The sequence below is a fragment of the Vicia villosa genome, linkage group LG5 (assembly GCF_029867415.1).
Source record: "Vicia villosa cultivar HV-30 ecotype Madison, WI linkage group LG5, Vvil1.0, whole genome shotgun sequence".
Taxonomy (NCBI): domain Eukaryota; kingdom Viridiplantae; phylum Streptophyta; class Magnoliopsida; order Fabales; family Fabaceae; genus Vicia; species Vicia villosa.
This window is the reverse complement of record NC_081184.1, coordinates 120,958,095-120,977,821: the sequence shown is the minus strand read 5'-3', so window position 1 is coordinate 120,977,821 and position 19,727 is coordinate 120,958,095. Positions and strand designations below refer to the sequence as shown.

Here is a 19,727-nt window from a genome sequence, read left to right as displayed (position 1 = left end):
ATGTTTTGGATGCAATTCTCAATGATATCAACAATGAGGAAGGAAATGTCCTTGACATTCCACCACTGAATGTTGACCTAAGTCCTATAAAAGAGCAGGCTGCACAGAAAGCTGGACCAAAAACGTTTTTTGGGTCTGTACCAAAAGTAAAAAAACATCATGTGAAGCCAGCTTTTAAAGATCCTGTAAGTGTCCATGCAAAACTACAAATCATTAATGTTGTTACATTCTTATCACTACGCCAAATTTGAGTTTTGCCAGCACAGCTACGAAAGCGCTTTTGGAAAAAGCGCTGGCATAGGCTTCACAAAAAACAAAATTAAAAAACACGCTAAAAAAACATTAAAAAAGCGCTGGTATAGCCCATGTCTACAAAAGCGCTTTTCAAAAGCGCTGGTATAGCCCACCTTACGAAAGCGCTTTGCAAAAGCGCTGATATAGGGGTAGATATGAAAGCGCTTCAAAAAGCGCTGGTATAGGTATATGGTACGAAAGCGCTTTTAGCGAAAAAGCGCTGGTATAGGGTTACCTATGAAAGCGCTTTTGAAAAGCGCTGACGTAGGTCATTTTAAAATTAAATTTTTTAAAACAAATTAAAACAGACGCGTTTTGTACCTTTCATTATTTCATCGTTCTCACTGTTTCTTCACTGCCCTCAGTACTGTTCTCTTCTTCGTTCATCCTTAACAAAACCGACCACCGTCTATCGCCGCCGCCAACCTCCACAACACCGACCACCACTCAACATCTTCTCGCCGCCGCCGTCGTTCTTGCTGAGCAGTTTCACTTTGTGAAGGTTAGCGAAATTCACTGTTGTAGTTTTAGGGTCTGTAGTAGTTTTAGGGTTTTGTGTTAGGTTTTAATGAATGGGTTTGCTGTCATTGCATTGTTGCTGCCATAGGTCCGGTGATAATCTGATTTTGTGTTTTGCTCTTAAAAATCTGAAAATCTGATTCATGTCGCTTAATGTCGTTTTGTTCTGATTCTTAAACGACATTGAAAATATGAGATAGTTAGATAAACCTTGAGTAGTGCTTGATCTTATTTACATAGTCTTTTTATTTGCTTTGACAGAGGTAGGAAAAAACAAGAGTAGTTCTGATTCTTCCACTGTTGTTTTGTTTACATAGTCTTATTTACATAGTCTTTTTATTTGCTTTGACAGAGTAGTTCTGATTCTTCCACTGTTGTTTTGTTTGCAAGATGAAGCATATAGTTTTGGACATCAAATTTAGAGAGGCAAATACATAACAGTGGTACTACAATAGGAAAAAACTATTAAAACCTCAATGAAATAGTGACATTGATTTTTTATTTACTTAAAATGCATACTAGTTATGATATAGAAATAAAGGAGAATTATAGTAGCAATACATACTAGTTAAAGCAGTTAGTTAGTTAGAAGAATATTTTGTATAATTTGGAGGATACAGAGATAACAGGAAAGCATTTAGTATTGTAGTCATTTAGTGATAAAGAAGTGAGTAGAGTTATTGATAGTCTGTTACAAACTTAGATATGTCTTTTATTATTTTTAAAGCGACTCCTAGTGAAAGCTTGTTTCATATCATTTTCGCTTTAAATTTCTTTTGAAATTATTCTGAATGAGATATGAATGTATGTGTCTGCACTATTCTGAAACTGTGTTTTATGGAATCTGGTTTCTACTTCTAAAATCATTGTAGTTTGTGCTACAGTTTGCATATAGTTCCTTCACTTTTATGATATTTGTATTTAACTGCATCGTGTGTGTGTGTTTAATTTTACAGTTACTTTGAAGTCTCTGGTTTCTACTTGTACAACGCCGATTCAAACCTACCCATCTCCCACATAAAGTCTAACTCAGGTTACTATCCCTTTCTTCTTGCTTATAGTTTGTTATTTTCAGCTTATAGTTTATTGTTTATGGTTCTATTTAATATCAATTTAATGTCTCTCAACCAGTTTTTTGGTTTGTGGACTTATATTACCTTGAAATAAGGTAATGTCTTCTTTAAGAAATCAGGTATTCTGATTAGGTATTCTATTATGATGATAGCTATTTATTATCTTGACAGAATTCCTTAGTACCTGATAGAGAAACCAAGAAGCATTTTTTTAGCTTAATTAAGACATGGATAAGACATGGATGAATTCAAACCGATTGTCGAAAGAGTACGAGAAAGGGGTATGGGAATTCGTTGAGTTTGCGGTTAAGCACTCCGAAGACCCGCTTCGAATGCCGTGTCCTTGCTTGGGTTGCTGTTATGGGGATAAGGTTGACGGGAATAAGTTGGCATCCCATTTACTACGGTTTGGAATTGATAGAAGTTATACATGTTGGACAATGCATGGTGAGAAAAGTAACGGGAATGCTGGGTCGAGTTGTAATAGGAAGTATGCTTCAAACGACGATTGCACAGACACATACGATTGCGATCGAGTCGAAGAGATTGCAGAAGCGCTTGAAGAAGATCTTGCGGATTGTCCCAAAATGTTTGAGAGGTTGGTAAGCGATGCAGAGAAACCGTTGTATGATGGTTATTCAAAATTCACAAGATTGTATGCGGTGTTAAAGTTGTACAACTTAAAGGCGGACAATGGATGGTCGGATAAAAGTTTCACAGAGTTATTAGCCCTTATGAAAGATATGCTACCAGAGGATAATGTTCTTCCCAATCGAACGTATGAAGCCAAAAAGATGTTGTCCTCTATTGGCATGAGCTATGATAAGATACATGCATGTCCAAACGATTGCGTTTTGTTTCGAAACGAGTATGCAGCGTTGAATGAGTGTCCTAAATGTGGTGCCCCTCGATATAAGAAAAAGTTGTCTCCTGCTAAAGTCTTATGGTATTTTCCTATAATTTCGAGATTTAGACGCATGTATCGTAGTGAGACCGATTCAAGACACTTGACTTGGCATGCAGATGAAAGAATTATTGATGGAAAGTTGCGACATCCGGCAGACTCACCACAATGGATGAAAGTTGATACTGATTATCCTGAATTTGGAAAAGAAGCAAGAAACCTTCGGTTGTCATTGTCTACTGATGGAATGAACCCGCATGGTATTCAAAGTATCTCGCATAGCACATGGCCTGTGATTCTTATGATCTATAACCTACCTCCGTGGCTATGTATGAAGCGTAAGTACATGATGTTATCAATGCTAATTTCTGGGCCTAAACAACCAGGGAATGACATAGACGTATACTTGGCACCGTTAATCGAAGATTTAAAGTTTTTGTGGGACAACGGTGTGGAGGTTTACGATGGGTATAGGAAGGAAAGTTTCAACTTGAGGGCGATGTTGTTTGGAACAATTAATGATTTTCCAGCATACGGAAATCTATCCGGGTACAGCAATAAAGGTCAAAAGGCGTGTCCCGTTTGTGAAGATGAAACCGATACGACACGATTGGATCTTTGTCAGAAGAATGTCTTTCTCGGCCATCGTAGATTCTTAAATTCTAATCATCACTACCGTGGGTGGAGAAAAGCATTCAACGGAAAGGCCGAACATGGTACAGCCCCGCCTTTTTTGTCAGGTGATCAAATTTTTGAAAAGGTGAAAGATGTGAGCACTCAGTTTGGCAAGCCTTTTGCACATTCACTTGTCAAGGGTGGGTGGAAGAAGAAGTCCATTTTTTTTGAACTTCCATATTGGAAGTCGTTGTACGTAAGACATTTCCTGGATGTTATGCATATTGAAAAAAATGTATTTGACAGCGTTATAGGTACGTTACTCAATATACCAGGAAAGTCTAAGGATGGCGTTAACATAAGGAATGACATGGTAAACATGGGGATGAGAACTGAATTGGGACCCGTGACGAAAGGAAGACGAACATATCTGCCACCTGCTGTTTACACTCTATCTAGAAAGGAGAAGAAAACATTGTGTAAGTTCCTCAGTGAAGTTAAAGTTCCAGAAGGCTACTCTTCAGATATTAGAAGACTTGTGTCCATGAAAGACCTCAAGTTAAAGAGTTTGAAGACGCATGATTGTCATGTTATAATGGAACATTTTTTACCAATAGGTATACGTTCTATTCTGCCAGAAAAAGTAAGAAGCGCAATAACTAAGTTGTGTTTCTTCTTCAGGTCAATTTGCAGTAAGGTGGTCGATCCCGCGATCTTACCAACATTGCAAAAAGAGATAGTTGTTACTTTATGTGATCTTGAAATGTATTTTCCTCCCTCGTTTTTTGACATAATGGTTCATCTAGTCGTTCATCTTGTGAAAGAGACACAATTGTGCGGACCAGCTTATATGAGATGGATGTACCCTGCTGAACGTTATATGAAAATATTAAAAGGGTACGTGAAAAACAGAAGTCGACCGGAGGGTTGTATTGCCGAACGATACGTTGTTGAAGAAGCGGTTGAGTTTTGTACTGAATATCTGTCAAATGTTCAATCAATTGGACTCCCCAAATCTCATATTGTCGAAAAAAAAGAAGGAAAAAGGCTAATTGGAAATAAAGTTGTGACAGTATCAATGGTCGAACGGGATCAAGCGCACTTGTATGTTCTGCACAATGAGATTGAGGTTGAGCCGTATGTTGAAATGCACAAGGTTGTTCTCCGAGATTTAAATCCAAATAGAAATGAGAACTGGATAGTACGAGAGCACAATCGAAGTTTCATACCGTGGTTTAGGGATCATATTTATTCAAAGTATCGTTCAGATCCTGCTTCAGTAACAGAAAGGTTGAGATGTTTAGCCTATGGTCCAACTGTAATTGTGCTTTCTTATAGCGCATACGCTATTAATGGATACACATTTTATACCAAAGAACAGGATGATAAAAGTACTATGCAAAATAGTGGTGTTACCTTGGTAGCTGAAGCAATGCACATATCAAGTGCGAATGACTTAAATCCGAAATTTGCAAATTTGTCATATTTTGGGGTTATCGAGCGCATTTTGGTGTTTGATTACGCGAAGTTTCAGATTCCTGTATTTGGTTGCAAGTGGGTTGAAAATAATAGTGGCATACGAATGGATAAGTCAGGATTTTTGCAAGTGGATCTCAATAGGGTAGGGTACAAAGATGAGCCTTTCATTTTAGCCTCTCAAGCTAAACAAGTGTTCTATGTCAATGATCCGACAAGTACGAAATGGTCTATAGTGCTTTTATCTAACAAAATAGTAGATGAAAACATTGAAGATCAAGGTGATATTGGTGTTGGCATTGAATCTTGTACAAGAAACGATCAAAATGAGAATGAATCTTGTACTAGAAATGATCATAATGAGGGTATTTGGATCAATCCAACCGTCCGCGTTGTTAAGAGACGCGTAGAACACAATCCTACCAAGAAAAGAAAGAGACGTTAGTGATAAAGGTAGATGTTGTAGTAGATCATGATGCGATGCTACCGGTACCTGACATGGTCTCAGAGACGACATTGTTGCGAGATGCAATAGGATCATTTGTTGCATGGCCCTCGGAGCTCATTACCATTAGTGATGAGGTATATTGAAAACGATTATGAATCATTTAGTTTTCGAATGTCAATTCTAAACCGTTTATTAATTATTTTTTACATTTTAATTTTAGACTGCTCCTATAAAACCCACAGTTAAGGGTAAAGGGATTTTACAGGAGGAGGAGTCCGTTGCATCACTAAAAGAGGTACATTTAAAGTGTTAATAATTAATCTGAATCTAAATCTGCATGATTTTATATTTTACCTAACTTATATGATTTTTAGGCATCCGCTCGAGAGTCACAACAAGTGACGCAGCAAGTTCGTACCGTACCACCCACTGGTCCTCCGAAGCCAGCGGGAAAAAAAGGCGGTGCTTTTGTGCCTCGGTACCGGTCGACGCTCACAACAATGGTTGATATGTCCGATTTGAAGGATGGTGCTTTACGTGAAATCGTTATGGATGAGAGTGTCTTCGGTATTGAATTCAAGTCACTTATTACACTTGATGACTTGGAGGAGATTTTTAAGCATGATCAACTAGGCGTCAATAACATGCACTCATACATCCGGTAATATTCCCTCATCCGATATATTATTTAATTAGTCCCACAATATAATTTATTTACACATTTCAATGAAAATAATCTAATGTTTATTATGTTTTTATTTAAGGTTGTTGTATGACAGAGTGTTGCGCGGGACTCCGTTGTCTAACAGATTCCGTTTCGTGTCTTCCGCCCACTGCAGCGGAATGGCAATTGCTTCGGAACGGGAATCAGTTAGACAGCGATTAGTCGATAGATTCATGTCCACCGGCAATACAGAATGTCTGCATCTTTGGGCGTATAATACCCGACCAGTAGGGTTAGTTTCTCATTCTTTGTTCATCTAATCTCTGTTTCTTTTGTGTATAGCAAAATTTTCATATAACCTATTGTTTTTATTTATAGAGCACACTGGTTGCTGCTTGCTATCAACCCTATAAGGGAAGTCGTGTATTATCTGAATTCGGTAAATGGTGAATGGACCAATTATCCGGCCATGAAGGACATCGTTGATTTGTAAGTGGGATCGTTCTAAATATATATTCGTGTATATTTATATATATATTTACTTATTTGTGGGATTGATCTAAACATATGCTTTTATATATTTGTTAATTAGATCAATACAAGTGTTCCGAAGTCAACGGGACGCACAGGTATCCCGAACTAAATCTAGCAACATTACTTGGATCCAAGTGCAGGTACATTATTTTTCACAATGTTGCTTATAATATATTTATGCTACTTGATAAAACAATGCACAACTATAGAATCTTATTTGTTTTTCTATGTAGTGTCCGCAACAGAAAAACAGTTACGATTGCGGATACTTTGTATTGAGGTTTATGAAAGAAATCCTTCAGGCAAATCAATTAGAGATTCCGCTCACGGTATGAATTTATAACTTAAGATAATTTCATATAATTTATTACATTTAACTAAATGTATCATTCATATTTTGTTTTTGTTTTGTAGTACCTTGACGAATTCCGTGCCGCTGGATACCCGAAACTTAAGTTGGAAGAAATAAAAGAGGATTTGTGTCATTTTTATATTAAGCGCTTTTTCATGTAGGATTTGTGTCGAATTGAAGTACTATAATATTATTGATGTTGTAATGATGTATATATATAATTTTGGATATTATAATGGTATTATATTAGTATATATATATTGTCTTACTGATGGCTGAAATAATATCGTCGAAAATAAATTACAGGTCGAAAATATTACAGGCTGAAAACATATTACAGGTCGAAAATATTACAGGTCGACTGGGAGGATTAAATTACAGGCTGCACATTAAAATACCTCATTTAGCTACTAAAGCGCTTTTTAAAAAGCGCTCTTAAAGGCCCACATACTAAAGCGCTTCTTTTTAAAAGCGCTGCCAAAGATTAATAAAAAAGCAAAAAAAAAAAAAAAGCAACATACTAAAGCTCTTTTGTAAAAGCGCTCTTATAGGGGGGGCTATCAGAGCGCTTTTTCTGGAAAAAGCGCTCCTATAAGAGCGCTTTTACAAAAGCGCTTTGGTATGTTGCGTTTTTTTTTATTTTTTACTCTCACAGGGGGGCCTATCACAGCGCTTTTCTGGAAAAAGCGCACTTAAAGGGGGGCCTACCAGAGCGCTTTTTCCTGAAAAGCGCTCTTAAAGGGGGGCCTACAAGAGCGCTTTTTCCAGAAAAGCGCTCTTAAAGGGGGGCCTACCAGAGCGCTTTTAAAAGCGCTTTCGTAGCCTATGCCAGCGCTGGCTTTGGCAGCGCTTTAAAGCGCTGTTAAAGGCCAAAAAAAGCGCTTTAAAAGCCCTTCCTCGTTGTAGTGTATACTGCTGGTAATTTATTTCTGTGTATTTTTAGGTGGAAGCTCTAAAAGAGGCAAGAAGAAATTATGTCCACCATACTGATGTGCATACTGGTGAGGCCAATGTGGAGTCTAGCAAGAGTGATGGAAAGGTGCAGACTAGAAAAAGTGAGGGCAAGGTGAAGACTAGAAAGATTGAGGGGCAAGGTGCTAAGGTGGAGTCTAGCAAAAGTGAGGGCCAGGTGCGGTCTAGAAAGAGTGAAAGATTTAAGAGTGTGAAGCCAGCTTTTAAAGATCCTGTAAGTGTCCATGCAAAACTACAAATCATTAATGTTGTTACATTCTTATACTGCTGGTAATTTATTTCTGTGTATTTTTAGGTGGAAGCTCTAAAAGAAGCAAGAAGAAATTATGTCCACCATACTGATGTGCATACTGGTGAGGCCAATGTGCAGTCTAGCAAAGTGATGGAAAGGTGCAGACTAGAAAAAGTGAGGGCAAGGTGAAGACTAGAAAGATTGAGGGGCAAGGTGCTAAGGTGGAGTCTAGCAAAAGTGAGGGCCAGGTGCAGTCTAGAAAGAGTGAAAGACTTAAGAGTGTGAAGACTAAAAACATCAAGGGACCAGGAAAAAAGGTTGATGATCCAGTTGTGATCCTTGAAGATGATGCTTCTGAGCCACCAGTCAAGAAGGGTATCAAAAGCTGGGAAGACATTCAAAGAAACTTGACTCAATGAGGAAACTATTTAGATATCTTTTTGTAGTTGTTTGGTGTTGACAATTATGTAAAATTATGAACCAGTTACAATCTATGTTTGCTGCAAACTTTTGGCATATGCTTGTAATTCCTTTAGGTCTTAAGTTGCAAACTTTCTTTTTGTTGCAAACTTCATTTAGGCCAATGTACAATATCAGTCCATTTAATGGATCTGTTATGGATTAAATGATAAACATATGATGGCATTTTGAGCACTATTGTTGAATTCCAAACAGACTTTATAATTAAAACTTATTTTAGCATGAACAACACAAACAAGAATTCATTAAGCATAACTAAATCTTACATCAACTTACAACATCTTATTATAACACAGACTCACATAACAAAATCTCACACAATGACATAGGAACTACATTGCCAATGACACAATTAACTAGCAAAATCACTACTGATGTAAGTCAACAATTACATTTGGACAATAGGAACACATTAATCAGAAGAGAAACCAACAAAAGCATCATCTTGATTTTTCCAGCTAATGCCTCTGATTTCAACTTTCCTTGCAGCTTCAAGTTCTTCTTCTTGGAAGCTTGATACATCTCTCTCATCAATTCAACAGTCTCCAATTCCTTTAGCTTGTTGACATCTACCGATTCGACACCAACACCGCCGTCTTCAACCAAATCTTCGTCCCATATAAATAAATCGCAGGTATCTCCACTCTGCCAAAATGGACACCTCCAGAAGAGCCTACCTTTGTTTCGACCATTCTTGCAAATGTATGAAACCATTCGTGCTTCACATCCACACTTCCTTACTCGTCTGCCGCGAACAGAAGACGGCCCACTATTCATGGGATTTGAAGCCGAGGTTCTGGAATACGGCATGAGCTAAGCAGACGAGTGGGTTGGAAGCTTGATTTTCTAGAGAAGATGGAGCTTCTACAAAATTAGGAACCCTAGACCATAAATTTGGGGAAGAAGAAGAGGGCAATAACGTGAATGGCAAAGGGGGATGTAAATTTATGCTGGTATATTGATTACACACGTGGAAATTGCACGCTGACGTTTTAATTAAAAAAAATGCCAAGTCATGCTCCACGTCAGCTTCTGTTAAGTGGAATTGACGACAGGGATGCATAATAGGGACGGAAAATATTAGAGGGACCATTATTTGAACAAAAATATTAGAGGGACTAAAAGCATTTTTTGGGTTATTTACAGGGACCTAAAACATATTTAACCCTAATAAATAATAGTAATAATAAATATTTGATCCGTTTAAATCAGTGATTTAATGATGTTGTAGTTAGTTTCGGACTTGGTAGGTTATGCATGACCGGATATAGTACCATAACTTACGGCAAGTAGGGGGCTTTTGCTAAACGGTGGCACAAAGAGACGTCTTCTTTCCACTTTCTTGTTGGGGAGTTGACGACCACCCTACACGATGTGGCCTATCTGCCCCACCTGCCGATCAGAGGGAGATTATTGAACGATTCCCAGATTACTGTTTAACAAAATTAACGCACTTCTTTATGTATGTGATTACCGTTGAGAAAAACTAACGCACTATTCATCTCAATGTTATTCATTTAAGTTAAACTTCACCAAGTAATGATTGATTCATATCCTCGACCACTAAAATGATGATTTCATAGTTTCCCATTTTTCAAAATTCCTCATTAGTTAATATGTATTTATCTCTACCCAATTTTTACTACTCATTCTTGATCTTTATAAAACTACTCGAGGGTTAAACCAAGCTTTATGAACATGATATAATACAAACAGCTAATAGTAGCATAGATATAATGATTGTTTTACATTAGAATATTACAAGCCATCAAACCTCTCAACAAATGCTGCCCACAAGACAACAGCTATATATGCAACAGTGAGTGAATTTTTTCGAACTTAAAACAACACTGATTAGGAATATTTCTATCAATGATACTAACAATACAATGTAATGTATAAACAAAATTAAATTCAAAAAGAAAAGAAAAGCAAAAAGAAAAAATAATATCAGCTCCTAAGAAGAGTCTCGATGGCTTCGAAGATAAATGTTGACATTTCAGGGCTTGGTGTCTTGATTGCAGATTTGACGCCGGGGTTTCCAACCACTGTGGTAAGTTCGATTAAAAGTGGTACCCCTCGAGGCAGTTTAGCTGAGAAGTAAAACACGTCCTGGTTCGCATTCTTGCGCTTTGCAATAAAGAATATGTTTGATGCAGCCAGTCGTTCCACTGTTGCATCCACACCACCAATCACAATAGCAGGGAAGTCTTTGGAAACCTCATTTGAATCAGGAAGGGACCTCCATGTCTGCAACACAGTTAACGATCAGGTTTCTATTTCTACATCCATGTATTAATCATGAAAAGTGGAAGTTATTGAATGTTTAAATTTTCAAATTGTCCAAAAGTTTACACATTAATGCATCAAAATTTATAGCGTCAATATTAGTGCAGTGTAAAAAAAACCAAATGAATGGAAAGGTATACCTCGAGGAAAGTGGCACGTTCCATTCTACCATCCTCCGTGAAAAATACATGGAATAAGATTTTATCGTTGAAATACCACACAGGCTGTTGGTTGTTCTTTAAAGCAACCTGCAAAACTGAGTTGGGAGGACCTTGGGACATGTTTTGATACATAACCATAGGAAGGAGTGTCCTAGCTGATGCTCCAGGTTGCAATTGTGGAATCTGAAAAGAAACAAGCTATCTATTAGAACAGAATTTTGATCAAGATGTTCATTTAAAAACCAATATATGCAATAATAACCTGCAGTGGCCCAGCAGCCGCAAGACCGAATGTGTTCTTGTTAAATTGAATCATGAAGCCATCAAGTGGAACTTGAGAATTGTTCTCAAACAACATATTGTAGAATACTTGACCATCCAGCCTAGTAAGCTGTGCACTGATTTGTAAACCCTGACCAGTTGAGGCGGGTAGTAAAATAGGCAATGGAGGCCTGCAATCAGAGCAGAGAATATAATAAACGTGACTATGTAAAATGCAAGGGAATGAAACTATCGGAAAGTTTTCAACCATTACATATGTTGACATGCCTTCCCAAACTCGTGTAAACATGTTTTAATATTTATTCATAAGTGATATTTCTGTACAAAAGAGATAACATGAATTATCATTAATCAATATTTCTATACAAAAAAAATTCTATTTTATTTTCCGTTGAATGTTATTTGGTGTCTCCTCAATTTGCAGTTTCAGTCCCCAGGACCACGAAGAATAACGTTTAGGGGGACGAAGAAACATATTTACCCATTTTTTACCACATAGTAAATCATAGACAACTCTTCTAAAATGTATAGCAGATTACGGTAGGCAATTTCACATTAACCCACAGTTACTTCTTAATTTCACTCACCCGGAAGGAGTAGCTGGCTGATCAACAGGAACAATGGAACTATTATCCATGCCCATCAAATCACCAAGTAAATCTGGCACAGGTGCAGCAGCAGATGGAGTAGCTGGTGCCACCGATGCAGGTATTGTATAGCTGGAAGTAGGCGGTGACCCAGGACCATTAGCAAGATTAACTGATGACTCGGATTCACTTCCATCAGGATAGTCATCATCTTCTGTTTTCTGGGCCGATGAATGTGTGCGGGTCACAAATGCTTCCGGAGGCTTGTGATAAACAGAAGATAATGTAGCAATATTGACAAGAAGCTCGTCAAGTAGAGAAGGATCAAGGTTGTTGGAGTCATCAGTTATCACAGGCTTCTCAGCTAGCACAACATCCTTAGCTGCCTGGGGAAGACAAGCTAGGTACATCAAATGTGAGGCACAGAATTTATGTCTAACACACAACAACTTGAGAAAAAGAAAAGGTTCTTATAATGGCTAGACAAATGATCAACCATATTAGTGTGCTGTACCCTGACTTTTTAAAGAGTGTAAAACATGTTAAGAACTTGTCTGTAAAAAGTTAAGTTGATAAAATCAATCTTGCTATACAATCTACAGCAGGTGTCCACCTCAACTAATTAGCTAAATGTTGGTATGTTTGTGGACTGAAGAGACTGGACTCTAGTTCAAGAAATCAAACCTCTGGGTCAGTGGAAAGGAGACGCCAATATATATATGCACGATCTCGCAAATCAGGATTATCCGTCTCCATAGTAGCATTGTTCAAAACAACCTGTAATGATTAGCTATCATGTGAAACTTAACATCAAAGGATCTGAAGAATGTAAATTAAAGTATCAAACAGCTACAGATTTTTTAAGAAACAATATAAAGAAGAGTCTAGAAACAGATAGATAATTAAGGATAGAATACAATATTTGTCTTTCAAAATTGCTAGGTTTCTAATTTCCCTTTGGAAAAAACAGTATCAAAGATCATATCTTGCAGAAAAACAAATTCCGTGAATATGGTAGTATAAATTAAAAACAATAAAGTCTATAAAATACCAAATGTGCACAAATATTAGACCATGCGAAAAAATTACTTAAATAAACCACTAGAAGAAACAGGGAAAGGAATGAACATGTTTACACACTTAACAAAAGGGTTGTCCAATTCGATTTTGGTAGAAAAAGATTGTTATACCTTCAAGTTAACCTATCTATAATTCATGAACAAGATTCTGAGGAGACTCTAGGGTAGATGAATACTAACAATGGAATAGTACCAGAGATATCTATTAGGAATTTTGAAAAAAATAACATTAAAACAAAACACATTTGAACAAATAATGTGTTATGAGGCAGGACCTGAATCATCTGCTGTGGGCCCTCAGTTGGCTTCTTAAGGAAAAGTTTGACAGTAGCAGTCAGCAATTGTAGTTGGACAAGTGCAGGTTCTTCAGGGAAACTTTCCAAGAAACTTTCAAGAAGCTCGTCAGCATTGTCAATTCTTTCCGCATATTCACCAATTATCCAGATCATTGATGCCTATCCACATAGGAAAGTGGAGGAAAAGGTAAAAGCTTTGTAATGTAAAATGTCAATTACAAAAGCACTGAGAAAACATATACCTTGGCTTCAGGCTCATCCAAGGTGTCTAAGCTCTCACATAGAGTTGCAATTATGGACTCATATCTGCCAAATGAAACAAATTTTCGAATTAGAAATGTAATGTTAAACCCAACTCTCACACACAACAGACAAGGAAAAGATAACAATACGTGTTAGGGTATCGTCTAAATATGTCTTTGATAACAATGATTGCCTCTTGAACCACATAATTTACTTTTATCTTGATCAACTCAAGCAATACACTAATGCATCTTTCAGCTGCTCTCTCTAATTTAATGGCACAACGACCAATTGCACGAACAGCCTTTCTAACAAAATCTACGTCAACTTCAGTAGCATATTCCTTAAACTCCAATAAAACCTGCCAATATCATAACCAATAAAAAATGACCCGTGATTAATATGTCATAGATAGCAAAGCAGCAAGGACTTAAAGTTTTACGAGAATGACAAAATAGTTCTACCAAAATTAATTATTTAAGCATATAGTTAAGTTGCAGTTCTGGAGAGTTAACAAAGGAAAGGTGAGTCTGTTAGGATAAACAATAGAGGGGAGTTAGAGTAGTTAGAATTAGTAAAGGAACTTGACATATTGAAGGATACTCAATTAGAGAAAAATAATAAAAAGATTCATTATGTATATTAGAAAGTTTGAGTAAATGCAGAAAGTGAGGAAACCCTTGGTGGAGAAGCATCTCTCCTATTTCTGATAATTCAATAAAGTTAATTTATTTTCGTTTGTTACAATCAATTTACCAAAGTGTTTTATTGGGTTCATAACAAAGCCTCGTCAAACGTAGCAGGATAACTTGTTTTTGATAAAAGATATTTCATTAGAAGAAAGAAATAAAAAACAAAAACTAAATAACCTCCAAACAGATAAAACTAAAACAAGAACAGAGTTAAAATGGCTTATGAATGAATCTTATCCAACGGTTATGATAAATGACCAATACATCTCTGGTCGTACAAAGGTTTATGTAGTGTTCACTCAAATCGCTGGGGAGCTCATTTATGATAAAACAAATTGAAAAAATGGGAAGGGGAGGAAAATATTGAACTGAAAGCTGTATAATGTAAAGCTTACCTGGTCTATATTTCGGTCTGAAGCAAGCTTTATCATAATTTCTAATTTCTCCATTTTCACATAGATAGGATCATTGTATTTGCAGAAGAATACCTACAGATAGAGTGAGAGGTCCAAGATCATTTTGCCTTTAGAATAATAGAGGCCCTTAATGTGGTGCCCAAGTTGATTATAAGTTTATAACTCGGTGACAAGTTCATAACCTAAAATTTAGATTGATACCTTAATTTCATGTGCAAGAATTGTCGGTCTTCTTTGTACAATAAGATTGATATTTCGCAGGGCAACATATTGTATCTCAGGTTCTGCTGAGAGTAATGTCACAAGAGGAGGGGCCATCTTTTTGCAAAGATTCCGGACCACATCAGTACTGGTGATGAGCTCCATTTGTTGAAGGATCATCTACATGTCATTAGAAATTGTGGTTAGTTACCACACCATGCAAAATTTGATTGCCGATGCATTAATATTGACACGTGGTCTGCAAGATAACAAGTTACAGGTGAGGGGGATGGAATCACCTTGACAGCCGATAATACAACTGCACAATTGGCATGCTGTAACCGTGGGGTAACTCTTTCTACAATGTTTTCTGCCTCACGTGCATCAGCAGCCTTGTATCTAGACAGAGCATCCAGTATAAAAACTTGACCCCATCTGGTAAGAGAAAGCAAGTTGTGTTAGATTGATTGAAACAACAGGGTCAAAGGTGGCCAAGGAAAAGAAAGGACGGTGACATCTGAAACAGGGGCTAATAAATTACAATACTGCACAATCAACTAAGATTCCTAAGCAAGTTGTGTTATTTTGGTTTTATTTCAAGGCTCCTCAAGATGAATATTCAGTTACTAATATATATTACTCGATCGTAGGTACAATCTTTACAAAGGATGTGTTATAGACATATATTTCCCTAAGGGAACAAAATCATCATGAAATTCAACTACTAAGGACATCAAAATTCACCATCAACTCTTGCTATTTGCACCCACAATCTTAGAGGGAGATGCATAGGTATGGATACGGTGAGTACGGGTACCGGTATGGGGATGCAGCATTTATAAAAAAAAAATCAAGGTAAAACAAGAGTTTATCTATAAAATGTCTCAAAAGAAAACTAAATTGTTCAATTTACATCAAAACATCACAACAAAAGTTTAAAAAGTAAAAAATTGTGTTAAATTACAATAACAAAGAAACTAAAATATATAAATAATTGTAATAATATATGAGAAACCCACAAATTTTACTCACAATTGAATAATGAGAAAAAACGAAGTGCCACGAGTAAGGGAAGTATACCAGTACCGAGGGCATAACCAGTATGGGTACTTCACCATTTTAGAAGTGCCCACGCTTCAGAGGAGAGTATTGTCTCTCGTTTATATCACGGTTATCATATTTCAAACAGTGGGGCTGCCCTAGCAGGGTTTTGTTTTAAACAACTACAAGCTGTTTAATTTGAGGTCAAGATAACTGTTGAGGGAGAGAATATTGTAAGATAACTCCCTTTGTTAGTTACCCCCTCCATTTCAATTTGAGTTTTGTTTAAGGTTTCTTCACAAGGATTAAGAAAGCCAACAAGTGAATTAATTAGTGGAATAGTTTAACTAAATTGTCCTTATAACTATTGGAGTATTGGTCGTTACTATAAATGCATAGTGAAGACAGTATTAAGGGGAAAATTGGAAAGAAAATATTATTGTTGCATTGAAAAGATAAAATGACACATAATATGCATTTTTTCTTTTTCTTTTTTTTAAGTGACAGTAGCTATAAAATGGAATGAGTAGTTGAATAGATAGTTGGTTAGAGAGTGAACTGTTGTAAGCTATAGAGGAAAGGAAGGTTTAGAGAGGACATCATTAATTCTAGAGAGGATTTTGAGGGGAGGGAACTAGGTCACTCAAATACTTGGAATCTAATAGAGTTTCTATCAATAAACACTATTTTTTTCTAAATTCCGAAACAGGACCTATCAGAGGAGTTCCACTATTTTTAAGTCAAAAGTATTTCAAATTTCAGTTATAAGAATAAAATTATAAAACGCAAACTTACTCTGTACATTCATTTAACGCAGTGAGGAGCTTTGACAGTGTGTGGCTAGTGATCTCAAAGATGGGTCTACTGCTATTGTCCTGAATTTCAGCAAGTGCCGCAACAGCATTAGCTACAACCATTGGATTATTATCAGATATCAAATCCTTCAGTGATTCCAAAAATCCCCTGTCCTCAACTAACTCTGCATTAATGTCATAGAGCTTTGCTACACAAATGGCTGCTGTCTTGCGAACATATGGATCATCGTCCTGCCAATGTAAATCAAACACAAGTAGAGGTTATAAACAATTAGGTGAGCCAAAAACACATGTCACCGTAACCAACACAATAAGAAATCAAAAACTGTGGATTTCAACCTAAAAGATAGGCTTGTGCAAATTATAAAAGTACAGTGTATTCACCTTTAGGCATCTTTGAAGGGGATCACATAGATACTCGGTAATTTTATCCACGCGAATGCATCCCATTGTTCGCACAGCTAAGGCACGAATTAAAGGATTTGGATCTTGAGAATCCTGTGCAGCATTTCATAAAATAAAAAATGTCATACAACATTCAACTTCAGAACAACTTCCATCAGTAAGAGTTGGGGAGCAATATGTTATACTAAAAAGAATTGGGAGCATAAGATGGGGATGGGAAAAAAACAGACATACTATATAATCCCGAGAGCCCCGAAAGCAATAAATTAGTGATAACAAAGAATAACAAAAGAACGGCTACAGAGGCTGCAAAAGTAAGGAAAACAAACAGACAAAAAATGGCTATTCGAGCTTTCACCTTCACAAATGTATTTACTGCGAGTATAGCAAGGTCAGGCTGGCTCTTCGCATAATTTATCAAATACAAGTAGACTAACTTTTTCAGTTCCAAATTTTCTGTCTGCATACAATTCACCACGTCTGTAAACAATGACGACACGTCCTTTCCAACAGTCATAGCAGCAATCACTTTTTTCACTGCATCTTTTCTCTTATCCTGCAAAACATAAAAGAAATAAAATCTAGATTCACACACCTTCTCACACACGTAATCGAGTCTACCAAAAAAGCAAGACAAACATGTCTAACAAATTAAAAACCACCAAATGAAAAGTACTATTCATAATCAGTTATTAATCAGAACATCAATAAATCACACATCACCATAGTAATTTAAATATTCTTAATGAAATACCAAATTTCCTGGATTGTGACTGATAGAAAAATCAGATATGCTCTATGTAGCACCGACATATCTGGAAAAAAAAGGTGTGTTTGTCTCAGTGTGTCCGAGTCCGACACTTGTGATTGCGTTAAATTTATTCATTACGTGCCAGTGTCATGTTTCCGGTGTTTGTGCTTCATAATATGCTAAGCTAACAATGAAATTCAGAAATAGGAAGCGTGAACATGACATAGGCTATTAACTGAGTAACAAAAGCTTAAATCTGAATCACTAAATATCTAATAATCAATTCAAGACTATTCTAATCTACATCAACATTTGCATAATTCGTTCGTAAATTGATTATTTATGCATCCACAAATCGAAATCACGGAATCGTCTAGATCAGGAATACGGATGCACAAAAACACGAAGGAACTGAAATCGGATCGAGAAATGAAAATTGTGAAAATTTCGAAAGGGGATCGGGGGAGATCTGAAGAAATGGAAAAGGAACCTTGTACTGAGAATTAAGCTCTTCTTTGAGCTCAGGGATTTCACCCTTCTTTGTTGTGGAAAAGTACTTGGAGTCGTTTCTACTCATCTTTGTCGCGCCCTTGTTTTGATTCTGGTTCTGCTTGATTCAAATGTCAATGTCGATGGGCGATGCGGAGAAGGAGAACATCGGTTTTCTGGTTTTGACGACTGTAAGAGAGAGGTCAATAAACGGTGTCGTTCTGTTCAGTGCTTACCATAATATAATCATAATAACTAATTTTTTTTGTCTTAGAAATTTAATACACAAATGTTTTTTATTTTATTTTATTTTTGGATGAAAAATAATGATTTTTTTTATATTAATAAAAAAAAGGTATGGATTGACATGATAAAATATTTTGCACTTTCAACCAATCATGGTCGTGTGCTCAACCAAGTCACACTTAAATTTTAAAATATTGATATGATATAACTGAATGTTATAATTAAGGGTGTTCAAAATGAAATCGACCTAATTGAAAATCGCAAAATTGAACTGAACCAAATTGAAACCGCGAAAAATCGCATTTGATTCAAAAGTGTATGGGTCATTTTCTAACAGAACCACGCGATTCTGTTCGGTTTGTGGTTTATATTTTACAAACTAAACCAATATATTTTTTTAACATTTTTAGAGAAATCATCGAGTATTGTATGTATGTTTTATTATATTCTTTATATGATATTTATTTTAATTTACACATCAACAAAAAATAAAATATTATTCATTAATAAATACTATTTCGATAAAATAAATTTATCGTATTTTTTGTATGATATTTATTAAAGAAAGCAGTTTCACGTATATCAATTTTTAGACTTAAGATAAATTTGTAAGACGCAATTTTATGTATCAAATTTTAAACTTATTTTGACAGTTATAAACTTTTTTTATGGTAATGTATTAATGATAAAATACAAAATTATATTTTTCTCTATATGTCTATGTACAGCTTAATAATTTTTTTTGTAAAAGACCGAATCAACTCAAACCGCATTTGTTTGATTTGGTTTTATTTTTAAAAGCCAACCGAACCGCATATTTTTTCTCTTGCGGTTCGGATGATTTTTAGCGTCAAAACTGCCCAAAGCAAACCGCAAACACCCCTAGTTATAATTCTATTTGATTATAGTGTAAACTAATGGTGCACTACCTTTAATCTCTAATAACATTAGTATTATTTACATATAAAAAACATTAGTGATTATTTAAAGAGTATAAAAATAATCAGTTAAGAACACGCATAGTTTACACTGACAATGCACTCATAGTGATCATAACTCGTCCTGAATACAATCTTCAGAATATCTTCGAATTTCACCCGAATCTGATGATAACTCGGCCGTAAATTGATCTTGCTATCAAGCACCAACCAACTGATCCATCAGCTCATCA

General features: G+C 36.2%; 1 protein-coding gene across 1 annotated transcript; it reads right to left on the bottom strand.

The window, feature by feature from the left end:
• Window positions 1–10,267: 10,267 nt before the first annotated feature.
• On the bottom strand, window positions 10,268–18,545 carry LOC131602257 (beta-adaptin-like protein C). The gene is made up of 15 exons (XM_058874331.1): window positions 18,312–18,545; window positions 17,429–17,626; window positions 17,050–17,163; window positions 16,646–16,896; window positions 15,109–15,244; window positions 14,810–14,989; window positions 14,588–14,680; window positions 13,650–13,861; window positions 13,500–13,563; window positions 13,237–13,416; window positions 12,567–12,659; window positions 11,883–12,268; window positions 11,276–11,465; window positions 10,993–11,196; window positions 10,268–10,813 (listed from the first exon to the last, which is right to left on the bottom strand). The coding sequence occupies exons 1-15, from the start codon at window positions 18,396–18,398 to the stop codon at window positions 10,514–10,516; spliced, it is 2,688 nt and encodes an 895-aa protein (XP_058730314.1). The 5' UTR covers window positions 18,399–18,545; the 3' UTR covers window positions 10,268–10,513.
• Between the last annotated feature and the right edge of the window lie 1,182 nt (window positions 18,546–19,727).

Coding starts and splice junctions, on each gene's coding strand:
- LOC131602257 (XM_058874331.1), bottom strand. CDS start 18,398: ATGAGTAGAAACGACTCCAAGTACTTTTCCACAACAAAGAAGGGTGAA. Junction 17,164..17,428: donor CAGTAAATACATTTGTGAAG/GTGAAAGCTCGA, acceptor AATGCTGCACAG/GATTCTCAAGATCCAAATCC. Junction 11,197..11,275: donor CGGCTGCTGGGCCACTGCAG/GTTATTATTGCA, acceptor GTTTCTTTTCAG/ATTCCACAATTGCAACCTGG.